This window comes from Myotis nattereri (assembly GCF_964212035.1).
Source record: "Myotis nattereri genome assembly, chromosome: 11".
Lineage (NCBI taxonomy): Eukaryota > Metazoa > Chordata > Mammalia > Chiroptera > Vespertilionidae > Myotis > Myotis nattereri.
Genome location: NC_138086.1, coordinates 30,435,514 through 30,453,745, shown reverse-complemented (window position 1 = coordinate 30,453,745; position 18,232 = coordinate 30,435,514). Strand labels below are relative to the sequence as shown.

At 46.2% G+C, this 18,232-nt stretch overlaps 1 protein-coding gene across 1 annotated transcript; it reads right to left on the bottom strand.

Annotated features, from left to right (window-relative positions):
* Positions 1 to 4,898: 4,898 nt before the first annotated feature.
* Positions 4,899 to 17,804, bottom strand: RAB19 (RAB19, member RAS oncogene family). The gene is made up of 4 exons (XM_081102073.1): positions 17,584 to 17,804; positions 15,289 to 15,512; positions 11,920 to 12,103; positions 4,899 to 6,640 (listed from the first exon to the last, which is right to left on the bottom strand). The coding sequence occupies exons 2-4, from the start codon at positions 15,487 to 15,489 to the stop codon at positions 6,372 to 6,374; spliced, it is 654 nt and encodes a 217-aa protein (XP_080958199.1). The 5' UTR covers positions 15,490 to 15,512; positions 17,584 to 17,804; the 3' UTR covers positions 4,899 to 6,371.
* Positions 17,805 to 18,232: the final 428 nt, after the last annotated feature.

Below are 18,232 nucleotides of genomic sequence, written 5' to 3'. Positions count from 1 at the left end.
ACAGAGAAAGGGAGAGAGATAGAGAATTAGAAATATCGATGAGAGAGAAACATCGATCAGCTGCCTCCTGCACACCCCCCACCGGGGATGTGCCCACAACCCAGGTACATGCCCTTGACCAGAATCTAACCTGGGACCTTTCAGTCCGCAGGCCAACACTCTATCCACTGAGCCAAACCGGTTTCAGTATCTTTTTTAATCCTTCCTCGATATTTTTCCTTTTTTTTTTTTTTTTTTTCTTTAGGGCGAGTGGAAGAGAGAGGGAAAGACAGAGAAACATTGTGAGGGAAACATCGATTGGTTGCCTCCAGCATGAGCCCTGACCAGGGCCCAGGTCGGGGAGGAGCCTGCAACCAAGGTATGTGCCCTTGCCTGGAATCATACCCAGTAACCCTCTACTCACTGAGCCAAACCGGCTCGGGCAAATTTGCCCTTTTAAAGGGGCCTTATTTTCCTTCTATGTAGATGCAGATGCACTAACTCACTCTTCCCCTGCCCTTCTTGTGTTAAAACTGTTAACATTAAAAAAAATTTTGTAAATTGGTTTTAGAGAGAGGAAGGAAGGGGGAGAGAAAGAGAAATGTGTAAGTAAGAGCAAAACATGGATCAGCTGCCTCCTGCACACCCCCTACCAGGGGATGAGCCCCAGCAATCTGGGCATGAGCGCTGACTGGGAATTGAACTGGCAACCTTTTTGTGTACAGGATGACACTCAACCAACTGAGCCACACTGTCCAGGGCTGAATAACATTTTAATAAGATGAAAGTAACTATCTGTTTTTAAAGTATTTGCCTTCCAGACACTGTGCCAGGACCGGTAATCTTAGTAATTCCCTTGCAGCGGTTCTCAACCTGTGGGTTGCGACCCCTGAAAATACATCCTGCATATCAGATATTTACACTAAGATTCATAACAGTAGTAAAATTACAGTTATGAAGTAGCAACGAAAGTAATTTTATGGTTGGGGGTCACCACAACATGAGGAACTGTATTAAAGGGTCGCAGCATTAGGCGGGTTGAGAACCACTGCCTTAGAAGTTCAAAAATAGTTTCAGTGTTTGTCATGGTGTATAATGGTTAAAGTTAAAAAGAAATACAGCCGAAACTGGTTTGGCTCAGTGGATAGAGCGTCGGCCTGCGGACTGAAGGGTCCCAGGTTCGATTCCGGTCAAGGGCATGTACCTGGGTTGCGGGCACATCCCCAGTGGGAGATGTGCAGGAGGCAGCTGATCGATGTTTCTTTCTCATCGATGTTTCTAACTCTCTATCTCTCTCCCTTCCTCTCTGTAAAAAATCAATAAAATATATTTATAAAAAAAAAAAAAAAAGAAATACAGCTGAACAGTTTTAGTGAGACATAATGCACATAGCCTACAATTTGCCCACTTAAATTTTTTTAAATTGTGGTAAATTCAGAAAGTGCAGTTCTTTATATTTGTATTTACCACAGTGAGGCCCACTGCCTAAGTTGTTTTTATTTATTTTAGAGTATTGCTGGATTTTAAAATAACCCATGTTTGGGTTTGGCAATAGACAATAAAATAGAGGTAGGCAACCACAACACAAAACTGTGCTCTGATATAGCGAATGCCTGTATTCTGTGCTTAAAGAATGTTTTGGTGTTTTTCCAAATTAATAAAATTTATTCTTGAAATTAGAATTTTGTTTCTATATTAGTTGAGAAGGCTGCAGGCTGCTATTTTCAATCAACTTTCTAAGAATTAACACATTATTGACTTTGGGTGGTGACACACAATACATTATACAGGTGATGTATTATAGAAATGTACACCTGAAACCTATATATGTTATTAACCAATGTCACCCCAATAAAGTAAAATAAACATGAACACATTATGAGTGGGTAGCCTTTATTCCCAGTGAGAAAAACTAATTAAATATAAAAATCATCACTCTATGGTCTCTCTTTTTAAAAAAAAAAAAAAGGTTTTTTAAGTTGATTTTTGGAGCAAGAAACATCAATGTGAGAGCGATTGGCACCCTAGGTGAACCAGCAACCCTTTCAGTACATGGGACGAGCCCAACCAAGCTACACGGGTCAAATGTTGGTCTTCGAAGTTCTAGAGCCATCTTGATACACTGTATATAAGAATAAGTAAGTGCAGGTGATAATAAGTGCAGATTATATGCCAGGTGAAGAGCAATCTTTGGATGATTTTGCAGAATTATATCTCTTCTGTGCTTTTACTTTCATTTCAGCATTCCTGGTGCTTCCAGTCTTTAGCAATTATTTCTGGCTATAAATTAAACAATGTATTAAAAATAAACACAAAAGCCGAAACCGGTTTGGCTCAGTGGATAGAGCGTCGGCCTGCGGACTGAAAGGTCCCGGGTTCGATTCCGGTCAAGGGCATGTACCTGGGTTGCGGGCACATCCCCAGTAGGAGATGTGCAGGAGGCAGCTGATCGATGTTTCTCTCTCATCGATGTTTCTAACTCTCTATCCCTCTCCCTTCCTCTCTGTAAAAAATCAATAAAATATATTTAAAAAAAATAAAAATAAACACAAAAGAAGCTATTTGAGGTCAAAACCACCTTAGTAGCTGGCAATTTCCTACTGAATGGCAAACCAACTAGGTGTATCTTGCCAGCGTTACTCAGTAATTGAGCACAGGCTCTTGAATAGATGACATATTTGAAAATGAAAAATTGAAGCAGGCACTATTACGCCTTTGATGTGAATCCTCTGAAATGCTCCATCCCTGGAGGCTTGCACACTGCCCGCAGGAGCACTGATGTGTGCTTGCTTTGCTGAGTTCTTCCCCATCCTTTCCATCTGAGCCTTGTGCTGGAGTGGCTGAGAGAACCCAGCCTGGTTTGCCTCGGGTCACCCATGCAACCGTGCACATGAGTGAGCTGGAGACTCCACATCCATGTTAAACAGAAGTGAACTCAGGCTGGGCCTGGCATATTTCAGACCCTGCTCTATATTTGATAGGTCTAGCCTAATATTACCACCTCCCACTGTGTCTTATGCCCTTCAGCTTTTTTTTAAAAAAATATATTTTTATTGATTTCAGAGAGGAAGGGAGAGAGAAACATCAATGATGAGAATCATTGAGCGGCTGCCTCCTGCACGACCCCTATTGGGGATTGAGCCCACAACCCACACATGTACCCTTGACTGGAATCGAACCTGGGACCCTTCAGTCCGCAGGCTGATGCTCTATCCACTGAGCCAAACCAGCCAGGGCTGCCCTTCAGCGTTTATGATGCTGAAATGTATGTGTGAGCATATCTTGTAATGAATATGTTTCTCTCTTTGTGTGCATTTGTGTGTGGAGGAGGATGAGAGGTTAACATGATAGAACCCAAATCTGATCTGAGAGGGAGTGTAGCATAATAAGAGTGGGCCTGGGCCCTGGCCCTGGCTGGTATGTTTAGTGGTTAGTGTCAGCCCTCACACCAAGGGGTCACGGGTTCGATTTCCAATCAATGTCACACCTGCGTTGCAGGTTCCATCCTGGCCCCACTCAGGGTTCATGCAGGAGGCAACCAATCGATGTATCTCTTACATTGATGTTTTTCTCACCTCCCCCCCTTCCACACCTTCTTAAAAAAAAAAATGGAAAAAATATCCTCCGGTGAGGACTAACAACAACAAAAAAAATGGGCTCTGTATTAACTGATGTTTTCCTCAATAAATTCAAATTTTAAAAAAGTGAGCTCTGGAACCAAGTTGCTTGGGTTTGGATCCTGGCTCTGCCACCTCCTAGTTGTGTGACTGACCTTACTCTCTCTGTATCATGTTTTGTTTTTTAATATTTTTATTGATTTTTTTTGCAGAGAGGAAGGGAGAGGGATAGAGAGTTAGAAACATCGATGAGAGAGAAACATTGATCAGCTGCCTCCTGCATACTCCCTACTGGGGATGTGCCTGCAACCAAGGTACATGCCCTTGACCAGAATCGAACTTGGGACCTTTCAGTCCGCAGGCCGATGCTCTATCCACTGAGCCAAAACAGTCAGTGGATATGTTTTTATTGATTTTAGAAGAAGGGAGTGGGAGAGAGAGAGACATCAGTACCCCAACTGGGGACCAAACCTACAATCTTGGCAAGTGCTTTGACCAGGAATCAAGCCTGTACCTTTTGGTGCACAGGACAATGCTCAACCAACTGAGTCACACTGGCCAGGACTTGTATCTTCATTTTAAAATTAGGAATTAAAAATATCTCCCACTTCAAAGATAGTTGACAAGATTCATTGAGTTAGTATAAATGTGTTTGGTTCAGTGCTGGGCATATATAGTTAATTGTTTGTTTGTCTTTATTAATACCATTATAGTAATACTAGAGGCCTGGTGCATATTTTTGTGCACTGGTGGGGTCCCTTGGCCTGGCCTATGGGGATCAGGCTGAAACCGGGCAGTCTGACATCCCCCAAGGGGTCCAGGAGTGCAAGAGGGCACTCTGCAAAGTTGCTGTCACTCAACAGCTCCTGCATTGAGCGTCTGCCTCCTGGTGGTCAGTGTGCGTCATAACTACCAGTCACTTAGCCTTTTATATACTGTACTAGAGACCCGGTGCATGAAATTCGTGCACGGGTAGGGTCCCTAGTCCTGGCCAGCGATCAGGGCCGATTGGGGCCTTCTGGCTGCTCACTGGGGCCTCCCTTTCCTGGCTGCTGGCTGCAGGCCAGGGCCTTCCTTTGTTCTGCGCTGCCCTCTGGTGGTCAGCGCATATCATAGTGAGCAATAGAACTCCAAGTCAAACTCCCATTGGAACACTTTGAATATTAGCTTCTTATATATATAGAAATAGATTCCTATTACTACTAGTAATAGAGTGGGGAAGAGGTTCAGGAACAGTCTGTGAACAATGAGATAACAGATTTTTGCATACATGGAAATGTACTTGACACTGGCGAACAAAATATGGAGACACAATCTTTTTATTCTTCCAAAATGTCTCTTTTGTAACTTAATTTCACATAACTTGTTACCAACGACACAGCTTTGGGAGTGTGAGAAAGATGCCAGAACTGAGCCAACATGTAGCTTTCTGAGACCACAGCTACAGAGAGGAGCCTGCCTGAGCTGGTTCCCAGGCCAGGTAACCAGACCGCTCAGCTTCGGAAAAGCCTTGCCTCTTTGGAGCCGACCTTCGGGCGCCCGAATCTAGTGAAGCTGCCTCACACCGAGCCCTTTCCGTGTCCTCGAGGGTTTCTGTCACAGCCCCATCATTTCAACAGAAGCCCAGGTGGCTAATCACAGGCTCCTGGCGTTCAGGCGACCCCGTTTTCACATGTCTAACCTGTTGGTAGGAACATTTCAATTCCAGGTAATCCTGAGTGCATAACCCTAGATGCTGATGAGGTTTTCAGTGTTGGTTGCGACCGATGTGCAGAGAAATGAAGGGAAATTGGTGTGAGCCATTAATGGCGTGTCCTGCTCAGCCTCTCTTCACTCAGTAGCCACACGTGAAGGTAGGTCTCAGCCTATCGATTGTGCTGCTATCGATGAGAAATGCCTGTGGGCACTCACCTGGGCCCGGGGAGAGCTCCCAGAGACATTGCCCTTTTTGGAGCTGATGTGGCTGGACAGGCCTTTGTGGTTCTTACTGTGACTGTAAGATGCAGTTCAGCAACAACCATCGGGGGAACTTGGAAAAACCACAGTGTGTTACAGGTACATGGTGTGCCCAGGGCCATACTGTGAGGTCAATATTGGTTTGCTATTCATCTGTGAGCCAAATTAATTACTATTCAGAAATGCCTTCTGACCCAGCAGCCAATGTGGTGTTTTGGAAAGGAACTGTAGACATCTCCCACATCAGCCCAAATAGAATGAAGTGAAATCCAGTTCTGTCTCCATCACATGGCTCCTGACCATTTGGCAAGAGGTATTTATGGTCTTTATATCAAAAGGCTTTGCTCCCCAAACTAAAACCCTGAGGTGTGACTGTCAGGAAGCAAATGTTAACGGCATTCTGGCTTATCACTGCAGGCTTTTTTCTCATCCACCCATGACCAAGCTGTTTTAAACTGTTCCGGAGTGTTCCAAGCATCCTCGCCCCTCTTTGATCTTTCCTCACTACTCTCTTCTTCAAGTGAGAAGCAAAAGTCAGTGGAAACATGGTTGAAGGGTTGGGGAGACAGAAAAGAGATGAAAAAGAGCAAACCTTGTCCTCCTAACCCTGTGCCTTTAGGTCCAAGGCAAAATCGGAAAGGACAGTGGTATCCCCTGGCCTCAGAGTCAGCTGTTGTGGCCTCTGGTCTGAACCCAGGATTGAGAACTAGTGGCAAGTCTACACTTGGGTCTGAAATGCTACTCAGCAGACACTAGAAGACCCGCCACCTTTGGTTTAGCGATGCCCCCTGGCGGGTGCTATTGGCTGGGTGACCACACTCAGCAAGTGCAGTGGGTCTTTTCACTTGGCATCTGGGCCATAAGGACTGGACTGGAGTCCAGGGGCAGGTGGTTCAGGGCGCCGTCCCCATACAGCTGCAGGCTGTTGCGGGCGATCAGCTCCCTGGCCATGAGCACGAAGACTTCGTCTATGTTCTTGGACTCCTTAGCTGATGTCTCCAAAACAGCAAGGAGGCCGTATTTCTCAGCCAGCGTGCAGGCATCCTCGAACAGAACATGCCGTTTCTCCCACAGGTCACATTTGTTCCCTGGGAGTGAGAGAGAAGCAAATATTGCATTGAGTAACTTAATCTGATTTTTTAAAAATGAACTTTAGAAAGAACATCTTAGTTCAGCAATATGCATGCATGCACTTCTTTCCAAATAGTAATTGAGGCCAAATTTAATGCAAATGAAACCACAGATGAGCGGAAACAGAGCCACTGTCTTAATCACTGTTCTTAAGATCTGTAAGAGCTGTGAGGAATGGACCACGGGTGCACGTTATTGGCTGGGACCGGTGGAGCCTCCATATTCTTGGGAGGGGCCGTCTCTCCTACGTGTGACAAGGTAAGACGGTGCCAGAGCGATTCCCTCTTGCTTCTCTCTTCTCCCTTCAGATCTCGTTCCTCTTTCTCCCTAACTACAAAGTGTTGGACACCGAGATAGAACCTGGTCGAGCTGGAACTTGTCAGGATTTCTTGGGTTGAAGCTGTGGAATGTATAATGAAGGACTTATTCTGTTAGTTGTAACTTGCATACAACAAAATGCACAGACTGGACACTCCGTGGGTCTTGATGAATGTGTACCAAGTATGCAAGTGGTTTGAGATTATTCACTAGAGTGAGACCATTGCAAGACCATGCAGTTCTGCTCAGGTATGTACCCAAGGGAAGTATGAGCCCATGTGCGTCCATACACATACAAGAGCCTTCAGAGCAGCAATTTTCCTAATTGTCCCAACTGAAAACAACTCGAATGTCCATCACCAACAGAAGGGAGAAATGAAAGTAATGTTGAGGGAAAGAAGCTTAGACAAAACAATGCTCAGTACAATGCCATTTATAGAAGGTTCAAAAACAATAGCAAAGTAGAACGGCTGATAAAGAAAATGGGGCGATGTCATAAAAGCCATGATGGGGTTACTTTGGGGGAGAAGATGAGGCAATTGGGAGGGACAGGAAGGGGAGCTGGGGGGCAGGGTGCATTCTTTCTTGACCCAGGTGGTGTTTACACAAGCGTTCCCCTTGTGATGTATCAGTGTTTGCATACTTTTCTCTCTATGCATTATTTCCCAATAAAAAAGATTGAAAAAATACTTTCTCCTAGAGAGTCGGCAGACAGATCTGTTGTGGCGGGAGGGCGGTGTTTAGTGAGGTGGATGGATTGAGCAAAAAGGAAAAAAAGGGAACTCGTGGACATGGACAGCAGTGTGGTGATTGTGAGGGAGGACGGGGGAGGCGGAAGAAGGTATAAGGGGGATAAATGGTGATGGGGAAAAAAAGAAAAGATAAAGAAAAAATACTCGGCATCAAAGGCACCAGCCTGGTCATTGACAAAGCTAGATTTTTATCATAATTCTCCCCAAATAAGGTTAAATCCAAGGGCTATTACCCTTCCTGGGACTGTGGTAGGCCGGCAAATGGTCCCTAAGACACATGGTTCTACCCCCTGGGAGTTGTAAATGTTACTTTATCTGCGAAAATATTTGCAGATATGATTACGTGAAGAATCTTGAGCCCTAGAGCTAATTCCGGATTAGCTGGGTGGGCCCAAGTGCAATCATGTGTAGTCTCGCATGAAGGAGACAGAGGGAGCCTCGAGCCCAGAACCCTGACGGCCACTGGAGGAGACAGGAACGGATTCCCCCGAGAGCCTCAGAGGAGCATGGCCCTGCCGACACCGTGATTTCTGCCCGGGGATCCCGATCCCAGATTTCTGGCCTCCAGAACGGAGTGCGAACACGCTTCTGTTGTTTTCACAAGTAGGCACTCAGTTGATGGTAATTAGCAGCTACAGGAAACTAACTCAGGTATGTAGCTTCAAGAAAACTGTACGCGTTTTTATAGCTTGTGAGGTTTAAGTTCAGGGCATCGCCCTGCTTCTAGAAGAAAGGTGTGAGAGTCCCTTGGTTGGGACAGGGATGCTTCCAGAGTAGGAATCCTGAGCCAGGAGTCTCGGCCACCCCTCACCCTGATCTGTGGCTTCTGGGCTGCTTGCACTGGTTCTGACTGCTCCTCCCACCTGCCCCAGGACCACCCCTGGTTAACTGACCGTCCCCTGCTCTGCCTCCCAACAGCTGGTGGTTGCACACCTCAGGACAAGCCAGGACACCTGGTGGGAGGGAAAGAAACATGTGCTTGCTCCAGCAGTTTGAGACTTTGCTCTCTAAGTGTTCTGTGTGGACACCAGAGTTGCATGGGCCCTGCCCCCGAGAAAGGGGTTCTTCATCTTGTTAGGGAGGCAAGAGAGACACTTGGACAATTTAAGAGCCAAATGGCCCTAGCTGGTTTGGCTCAAGTGGCTAAAGCATCGACCTGAGGACTGAAGGGTCCCAGGTTCGATTCCGGGCAAGGGCACATGCCTGGGTTGTGGGCTTGATCTCCAGTGTGGGGCGTGCAAAAGGCAGCTGATCAATGATTCTCTCTCATCATTGATGTTTCTGTCTCTCCTCTCCCTTCCTCTCTGAGAGCAATAAAAATATGTAAAAATAAATAAAATAAAATAAAGAGCCAAATGCCCTGGCCAGTGTGGCTCAGTTGGTTGAGCATTGTCCCATGCACCGAGGGCTTGCCAGTTAGATTCCAGGTGAGGGTACAGGCCCAGGTTGCGGGCTTGTCCCTGGTAGGGTGTGTGCAGGAGGCTGCTATTGATGTCTCTCTTTCCCTCTCCCTCTCTGTCTAAAATCAACAAAAAACATCTAAAAAATAAAAAATAGTTATATAAGAATTTGCCCATCCAAGACAGGCCATGAAACAACACATCCTAAGGACCAGGTGAATGGTACACGTTGTTAACCTTACAGGTGTACCATCCCTTATCCACATTTCCCAAATCCAAAAAACTCTGAAACCCCTACATTTTTTGGTAATTTATCTGACAGTAAAATCTGCCCTGCACTGGCCATTTGAAGTTTTTATTCAACCTTCTTTGTATGACCATATATTTCACTGCATATATATTAATGCATTTGACCATGGGATGTTGGCCCAGAAACTACTGAGGGTGTTAGGTAACATAGCATGCACCCTCCTAAGATTCAATAAATTCTGGACTCTTGCCGAAACTGGTTTGGCTCAGTGGATAGAGCGTCGGCCTGCGGACTGAAAGGTTCCAGGTTCGATTCCGGTCAAGGGCATGTACCTGGGTTGCGGACATATCCCCAGTAGGAGATGTGCAGGAGGCAGCTGATCGATGTTTCTCTCTCATCGATGATTCTAACTATCTCTCTCCCTTCCTCTCTGTAAAAAATCAATAAAAAATATTAAAAAAATAAAAATAAATAAATTCTGGACTCTGAAATCTTTGGCCTTCAGGGTTTTCACTGAGAGACTGTAGACCTGTAACTGTAAAAGAATTTCAGTGGCCCTAGCTGGTTTGGCTCAGTGGATAGAGTTTCGGCCTGCGGACTGAAGGGTCCCAGGTTCAATTCTGGTCAAGGGCACATGCTCACATGCTCAGGTTTTGAGCTCAATTCCCCATAGGGGTTGTGCAGGAGGCAGCTGATCAATGATTCTCATCATTGATGTTTCTCTCTCCCCCCCCCTTCCTCTCTGAAATCAATTATATATATTAAAAAAAAGAATTTCAGTGAAAGGTTTGCCCAAGATCCTAAGGGGACAAATAGCAGATGCTGAAGAAAGTTATGAGACAGAGCAGCCAGTATAACCAACAGAAGAAAGTTGGCTTCTTGACCCCTCACTCTGATAGAAGGTCTGAAGAGTTAGGTCAGGAACAGAGCTGAGGGGACAAGAAAAAGATACGAGGCCAGTCAGCCATCTCTGGAAGAAAGCAGGAACCTTGTCAGTCGGGTTCAGGAATTTGTGTGTTATCTGGGGGACCATGGGGGACCAGTGAGGATTTTAAACAGGGGCATCACATCACCAAGGAGCCGAGCTTCCTGTGAGTGGCTGGAGGGGGAGGAACAGTAGGAATCAACGCACAGTCATCGCTTTGCCATTTGTGTGGTGGGAAGTGGCTGCCAGGGGCTGGGGTAGACAGAATGGAAAAATAGTAAAAGGGACGGGAACACTTCCATAAGGGAACAAGACATTTGACTTTCCTAGATTAAGGCATGGAGGCCAATGACAGAAAACAGAAAGCCCCCTTGTATTAGCTCTGGGGTGATGGGGACATGTCCAGGTCATCTTTAGGGGCATTTCTAGAATCAATTAAGAACTGGAGCAGTGTGGCTCAGTTGGTTGGGCATCATTTTGTGCATCAAAAGGCTGCAAAATGAAAACACTACTAGAGAAATAACAGAAACATTAACACTTCTCTCTGAATGTACAAGAGGACTGGCTCACATTTCCAGCTGCAAGTTCACTTTGTGTAGTTGAAGTTCCTGTTAGTTTTGATGTTGATGTGTTGAGATTCACTTAGGGTCTTAACAGGTATAAGAAGTCATTCAAGCCGAAACCGGTTTGGCTCAGTGGATAGAGCGTTGGCCTGCGGACTGAAAGGTCCCGGGTTCGATTCCGGTCAAGGGCATGTACCTGGGTTGCGGGCACATCCCCAGTGGGAGATGTGCAGGAGGCAGCTGATCGATGTTTCTCGCTCATCGATATTTCTAACTCTCTATCTCTCTCCCTTCCTCTCTGTAAAAAATCAATAAAATATATTTTAAAAAAAAAGAAAAAAGAAGTCATTCAAGCCCTGGTGTGACTCAGTTGGTTGGGCATCATCCAGTCTGCTAAGAGGTCACCATTTTGATTCCTAGTCAAGGTACATGCCCAGGTTACAGGCTCGACCCCCAGTAGGGGGCGTGCAGGAGGCAGCCCATTGATGCTTCTCTCTTCCTCTCTCTCTCTCAAAAATCAATAAAAACTTTTTTTTTTTTTTTAAAAAGAAGTCATTCAAGTGTGTGTTGGGTGAGTCAGTTACATTCATCTGAATGGCTCCCTCAGGGGTTTGGGGCCGCTGCCTGGGAACCTCAGCCTACAGAGTACTTTCTGTGTGGTCTGCACAGACTGTGCAGCAAACCAGCTGGGGCTCCTGCACGGAGAGGTCTGAACTGTTTTGATTTTAAAGGACCACTCCACTGTTTATGTTCAGGAGTATCCTCATAATATCACCTCCTAAACCACCATCCTGAGCAAGTCTCCAGAATGAGAAACTCTAGGGTGGGGCCTTGGGATCTGTTTTCTTAACAAGTTCACACCACCCCCTCTCATTTCCAAGTGAATCTGATGGAATTTCTGGGCCAGGCCCTCTTACCATTTGCACTCTATGATTTCATGCTTCCCTGCCACCGGAAACACGCAAAAAGCTGAGTGTCAGCAGAGGGGGGCCAATGAAACAAAGTTAAACCCTTTGAAAACTCCATACCGATCAGCATAATGACCAAGTTCGCAGCTCCGTATTTTTCTATCTCGTGAATCCAGTGAGGAACGGACTCAAAGGTGGACCGCCGGGTCAGGTCGTAGGCGATAATGGCCGCGTGGGCGCTGCGGTAGTAGCTCTGGGTGATGGTCCGGAAGCGCTCCTGGCCTGCGGTGTCCCACACCTGCATCTGGAGACGGGCGGGAAAGGGGATGGCATCAGGAGCTCCCATAGCCGATGGGGACTTGCTCCCTGATTGTCTGCAAAATGCAGTTTCCTGGGTTTTACCTGGAGATATCCACATTCAGGAGGTCTGGGCTGGGGCGCAGGAGTCTGTTGTTGCAGTTGCGCCCCAGGGTAATTTGGACGGGCTCGCAGGCTTGGGAGCCACCACCGCCAGGACGCTTAGTCGGAGAGTGGGACCCAGTGTCCTGGGGTTTGGTGTTCTTTCCCCTTTGCATCGCAATCATCCCTTCCTCCAGATTTTGGGCCTTATCTCTTGACCCTGCCCATTGCTATTAACACTGGAAAAGGAAGTAATGTTGGCTGAACTGTTTTGATTTTAAATGACCACTCCACTGTTTATGTTCAGGAGTATCCTCATAATATCACCTCCTAAACCACCATCCTGAGCAATGGCGCCAACTTATACACATAACAGTGTCATGGGTACCTGTTTCTTCATATACTTACATTATTTACAAAATTTATTTATTTATTTAAAAATAGCCGAAACCAGTTTGGCTCAGTAGGTAGAGCATCGGCCTGCGGACTGAAAGGTCCCAGGTTTGATTCCGGTCAAGGGCATGTACCTGGGTTGCAGGCACATCCCCAGTAGGAGATGTGCAGGAGGCAGCTGATCGATGTTTCTCTCTCATCGATGTTTCTAACTCTCTCTCTCCCTTCCTCTCTGTAAAAAATCAATAAAATAAATAAATAAATAAAATATTTTTATTGATTTCAGAGAGGAAGGAAGGAGAGATAGAAACATCAATGATGAAAGAGAATCATTGATTGGCTGCCTCCTGCACATTCCCTACTAGGGATTGAGCCTGCAACCCGGGCGTGTCCCCTGACCAGAATTAAACCATGACCTCCTGGTTCATAGGTTGATGCTTAACCATTGAGCCATGCCAGCCAGGCACAAAATTTATTTTTTAAATAAAGTTTGCAAACATATACAAGACTAGAGAGAATAGAGCAATGAACCTTCATATACCTATCATTCCAGATACCATAATCTTACCTAATAATAGACAAGCATGTAAATTAACCATCCCTCCGCTATGCTCACCAGCCAATCAGGAGTATGCAAATTAACCCAACAAAGATGGCGGTTAATTTCCATACATAGGGGCGAAGTGGCGGAGCAAAGACTGAAGGCTCTGTCCAGAGCTGCGAAGACTGAAGGCTCCATCTGGAGCCGCGAAGACTGAAGGCTCCATCCAGAGTGAAGGCCTGGGTGCCGGGTGCTGGAGGAAAACCGGTGCCGGCAGCCAGGGGAAGGGAAGGCCTATTGCATGAATCTCTTCGTGCAACGGGCCACTGGTCTATATATAAAAGCCTAATATGCAAATTGACCACAGGGGAGTTCGACCAGGAAACCGATCACTCGCTCACTATAATGTGCACTGACCACCAGGGAGTGGCATGGAACGAAGGAAGGCCCCAGCCAGCAGCCGGAAGGCCCCTGATCAGCCCTGATCGCAGGCCAGGCCTAGGGACTCTACCCATGCATGAATTTCATGCACCAGGCCTCTAGTTATTCAATAATTATCAAGATTTTGCCACTTTTGCTACATCTAGCCTGTTCTGTTGATTTCTTTGTCCTTATTCTTTAATGTTTTTAAATTCTCATCTGAGGATATTTTTTTCATTGATTTTTAGAAGAGTGAAGAGGAGGGAAGGAAGGGGGTGGGAGAGAGAGAAACATCTATGTGAGAGAGATACATTGACTGGTTGCCTCCTGCACTTCCATATGTGCCCCAACCAGGGCCAGGGATTGAGTCTGCAACCGAGGTACGTGCCCTTGACCCGGAATTGAACCCTCTAACCACTGAGCTCCCGGCCAGGGCTCTTTGAGGTATTATTTTATTTATTTTTCTTGTCTGCAGTATCATACATAATCATCTAACTGCCTCTAGAATGTTCACACCTGTTACTGCAATTCAAAGCCCAGGAAGAACTACTCCTGGGATTTACTTTAGGTCAGTGAGGTATTATTATTATTATTTTATAATTATTTTAAAAATATTTTTTACTGATTTTTTACAGAGAGGAAGGGAGAGGAATGGAGGGTTAGAAACATCCATGAGAGAGAAACATCGATCAGCTGCCTCCTGCACACCACCTACTGGGGATGTGCCTGCAACCAAGGTACATGGCCTTGACCAGAATCAAACCTGGGACCCTTCATTCTGCAGGCTGACGCTCTATCCACTGAGCCAAACCAGTTAGGGCACTGAGGTATTATTTTAAAGCAAATCCCAGACTTCATGTCATTTCATCCCTACTTATACATTGATGTACATCCCTATAAAAACGGACATTTTCTTTCATAACCACAATGCCATTATCACTAATAAACTTTTTGATAACTCCTTGATATTATTTAATGCCCAGTCCATATGGAAATTTTCCTAATTGTCTCCAAAATGTATTTTTACAAAATCAGGATCCCAAACAAGATCCATTTATTACATTTTTACCCACACTTTTCGATCTTTTCTAATCCAATGGGTAAAAGACAGAATCTCACCGTTAGCTTATTGTTTATTTAATTATGAATGAGGATGGGCACCTTTACATAAATGTATGAGCTCATTCTTATAAAATTTGTGAAACAGCAGTTTTGTTCAGTCTGTGAATAGCCTACTTTTTTGTGTGTGCTTGGCTGTTTAGCTTCTTTTCTTAGCTATTTATCAGGGCTGTTTTCACGTTAAAGCAATTAGCCATTTGTCAAGTCCCATATATGCAAATATTTCTTTCCAAGTGTCATTCATCTTTTGACTTGGTTCAGAGTGTTTTTGAATATGTAGAAATGTTACCTTTATATAGTTACATAGAAATATATACATTTGACCTTGAGATAGATTGAGCAGTATTTTCCCTTATGGCTTCTGGGCTTCTTGTCTTTTTCACATTATTTATTTTTTATTTTTATTGTTGACACTGTTACAGACATCCTGGGTTTCTCGTCTTACTGCAAAGCCCAATTTCCTCATTCCACAGCGATAAAACTGAATACACCTATGTTTTTTCCTGGTAGGTTTATGATTTCATGTTTTACATTCAGATCTTTTATTCCTCAGGCATGTGTTTCGGGGTTAGGAACTCTGGCTAAACTAGGGGGAGCGAACCCCAGGCCCCTCTGACCTTCACTCTCTTGCCGTCGATCTCCAGGGAGCGCACAGTGAAGTCCACCCCGATCGTGTTCTGCTGTGTCTCCGTGTAGACCCCGGATTTGAAATGCTGCACCACACAGGTCTTCCCCACGTTGGAGTCCCCGATGAGGATGATCTTGAACAAATAGTCGAAGTTCTCATCTGCTGCCCTGGCTGAGCTGGAGAACTGCATGGCGCTGCCTCCCTAGAGTGGAACTGGGCAGAAAAGGAGGGGTTCAGCGTCTCTTTAGTGAGCACGACCAGGCGCAGGCGCTGTTCAAGGCACTTGGGGTCCAGGACAAGACAAGGCAGGGGAGATCGTTGCTTTCATTGCACTAACATCCTCTTGGGCCCTGGCTGGTTTGGTTCAGTGGATAGAGCGTTGGCCTGTGGACTGAAGGGTTCCGGGTTCAATTCCGGCCAAGGGCACATGCTGGGGTTGCAGGCTTGATCCCCAGTAGGGGACATGCAGGAGGCAGCCAATCAATGATTCTCTCTCATTATTGATGTTTCTCTCTCCCCTCTCCCTTCCTCTCTGAAATCAATAAAAATATTGGTTGAGCCCTGGCCGGTTTGGCTCAGCGGATAGAGCATTGGCCTGTGGACTCAAGGGTCCCAGGTTCGATTCCGGTCAGGGGCGTGTACCTTGGTTGCGGGCACATCCCCAGTAAGGGGCGTGCAGGAGGCAGCTGATGGATGGTTCTCTCTCATCGATGTTTCTAACTCTCTATCCCTCTCCCCTACTCTCTGTAAGAAATCAATAAAATATATTAAAAAAAAATATTGGTTGAAAGACACTAATTACCGGTCAGGTACAAGAGAGCTGCCCCCCTAAGCTCACACCTGCCTTAGGTGGGTGCACATTACTTTAGGGGTACCCTCAGGATGAAGAGGTCCTACTGCCATTCTCTGCTGGACTACACCGTCATCAGAGTCAGATGACAGCATTGGTGGAAATCCTGGTCATTGAGACCAGGGGCTCCGTGCCCCATGGAGTGCCCACTCAGCAGGATGATGGCAGAGGAGATGCCCACAGGGGTGTTTTTCCTGCCATTCTTCAGTTCATAGACATGCCTAGCTTTTCACGTGGGGAGAAGGACTCCAAATGTCCAGGCAACCAGCTACAGAGGACTGACAAGATCGGACTGAGAAGTCAGTTTACGGAAGAGTGACATGGTCTTTTTCTTCCGGCTCGCACCTACTTTTTCTTGACGAGGAAATTAGGATTTTGAGAAAATCAAAAAAGAAAACTGTAGTGGGGATGTTTATGGCATACTTCACCATAAGCTGGAAAATAAAGTTTCTAAATGACAGTGTTTCCCACGCTAACGAATTCTATCAAAACTATTTGGGGAGATAATTAAAAATACATATTTCCAAGCCCATCCCAGATCTGCTAAAGATATTTAAAAACCCGTGTACACACACATGCACGCACTCACCAGGTGACTCTGATGGCAGGTTTGGAAAACACTGATCCACACAATCACGCGCCTGACATTTTATTCTCACCTTCCGCGTGTCTGCCCAACGACTCACCTGCGCTTCAATATCACTGAGCACGAGGAACTCGCTACCTCCTGCAAAAATCCATTCTGTGTGCAGCTCTAACTTACCTGGGGTTGAAATCTATCTCCCAGGGTTCCATCTGTTGACCCTTGTGCTATGCCAGGACTGGGCAGATTCCGATTCCACATGCCAGCCCATCAGATATTTGGAGCGCCAACCACATCCCCTCCAGGCAAATATCCTCAGGCCCTCAACGGTTCCTCAAAGACTATCGTCTTGGGTCTCCTCATAAAAATACACGAAACCTACCCGCATTGGATGGTTAAAGTTGATGTGCTGCACTGCAAGTTGCTCCCTTCTTCACTTCCCCCCACCTGTACTTTTTGGTTTTCTTTAAAGTCATGGAAAAGGACAAATCTATATCGTTACACAAATTAAAATGCACACAGATATCCAGCCTATAGAAACCCCATGCTTCTCTCGCCTCCAAAACACCCGTGGCTCAATGATCCAGCAGACGGTGGACACCTGCAGCCCTTTGTTCCCCTCTGACCTTTCAAATAAAGAAAGCCATTCCACTTCCGTGTCTTATCGCCGTAACTTGAGCTGAAATCTTCCTTCTGTGCCTCACCCCACCCCACCCCAGGAAGCCCTCAGAATTTCCACGAAAGCCCCTTTACTCAGCCTGCACGTCCTGCCAGGAGAACGCAGTGTCCGCCTGGGACGCCCTCCATCCTGCATCCGGTCGCCTCCACCCTCCCGGGTCACGGTCGCCTACCTGTCGCGCTCTCTCACTTCTGGAAGCGGGAAAGGTTTTCTTTTTCTCCTTGTTTTCCTTTTCAGCCCTCAGGGCCCCTTCTTCCTGCTGCCTCGCTGCGCGGTGGGAACTGTAGTTCTGTCCCCAGGTGCCAGGTTTGGCGGCCTGAGAAAGTGAAAGGAAGTGGAAGCCCTCCCACTGCCCCTGAGCCCGCAGCCGCCGTTGGGCACAGAGCACAGGTGAGGCGCTGGCCAGCACTGGCCGCCGAGTCCGGACACTCGTCCTCTTGCAAAGCCAGTTAACTGAGCCAATACCTATAAACCACCCGGGTCCTTCTTTCTACTCACTTCCTCTTATGCAGCCCCCTACCACTCCCCCCCCCCCATTTTTCCTGATGTCCCTTCTTTGGCTGGGGTGGGGGCTCCAGTGGCGAGAATACAATGTAAAGGATACAGAGCTGGGCCTTGAGTCTTTGCATTGTCTTGTGGATTCGAATTACTGTTCTTGAGGAGCCTCTAAGACAGTAGGTCTCAACCTTCTGGCCCTTTAAATACAGTTCCTCATGTTGTGACCCAACCATAAAATTATTTTCGTGGCTACTTCATCACTGTAATGTTGCTACTGTTATGAATCGTCATGTAAATATCTGATATGCAGGATGGTCTTAGGT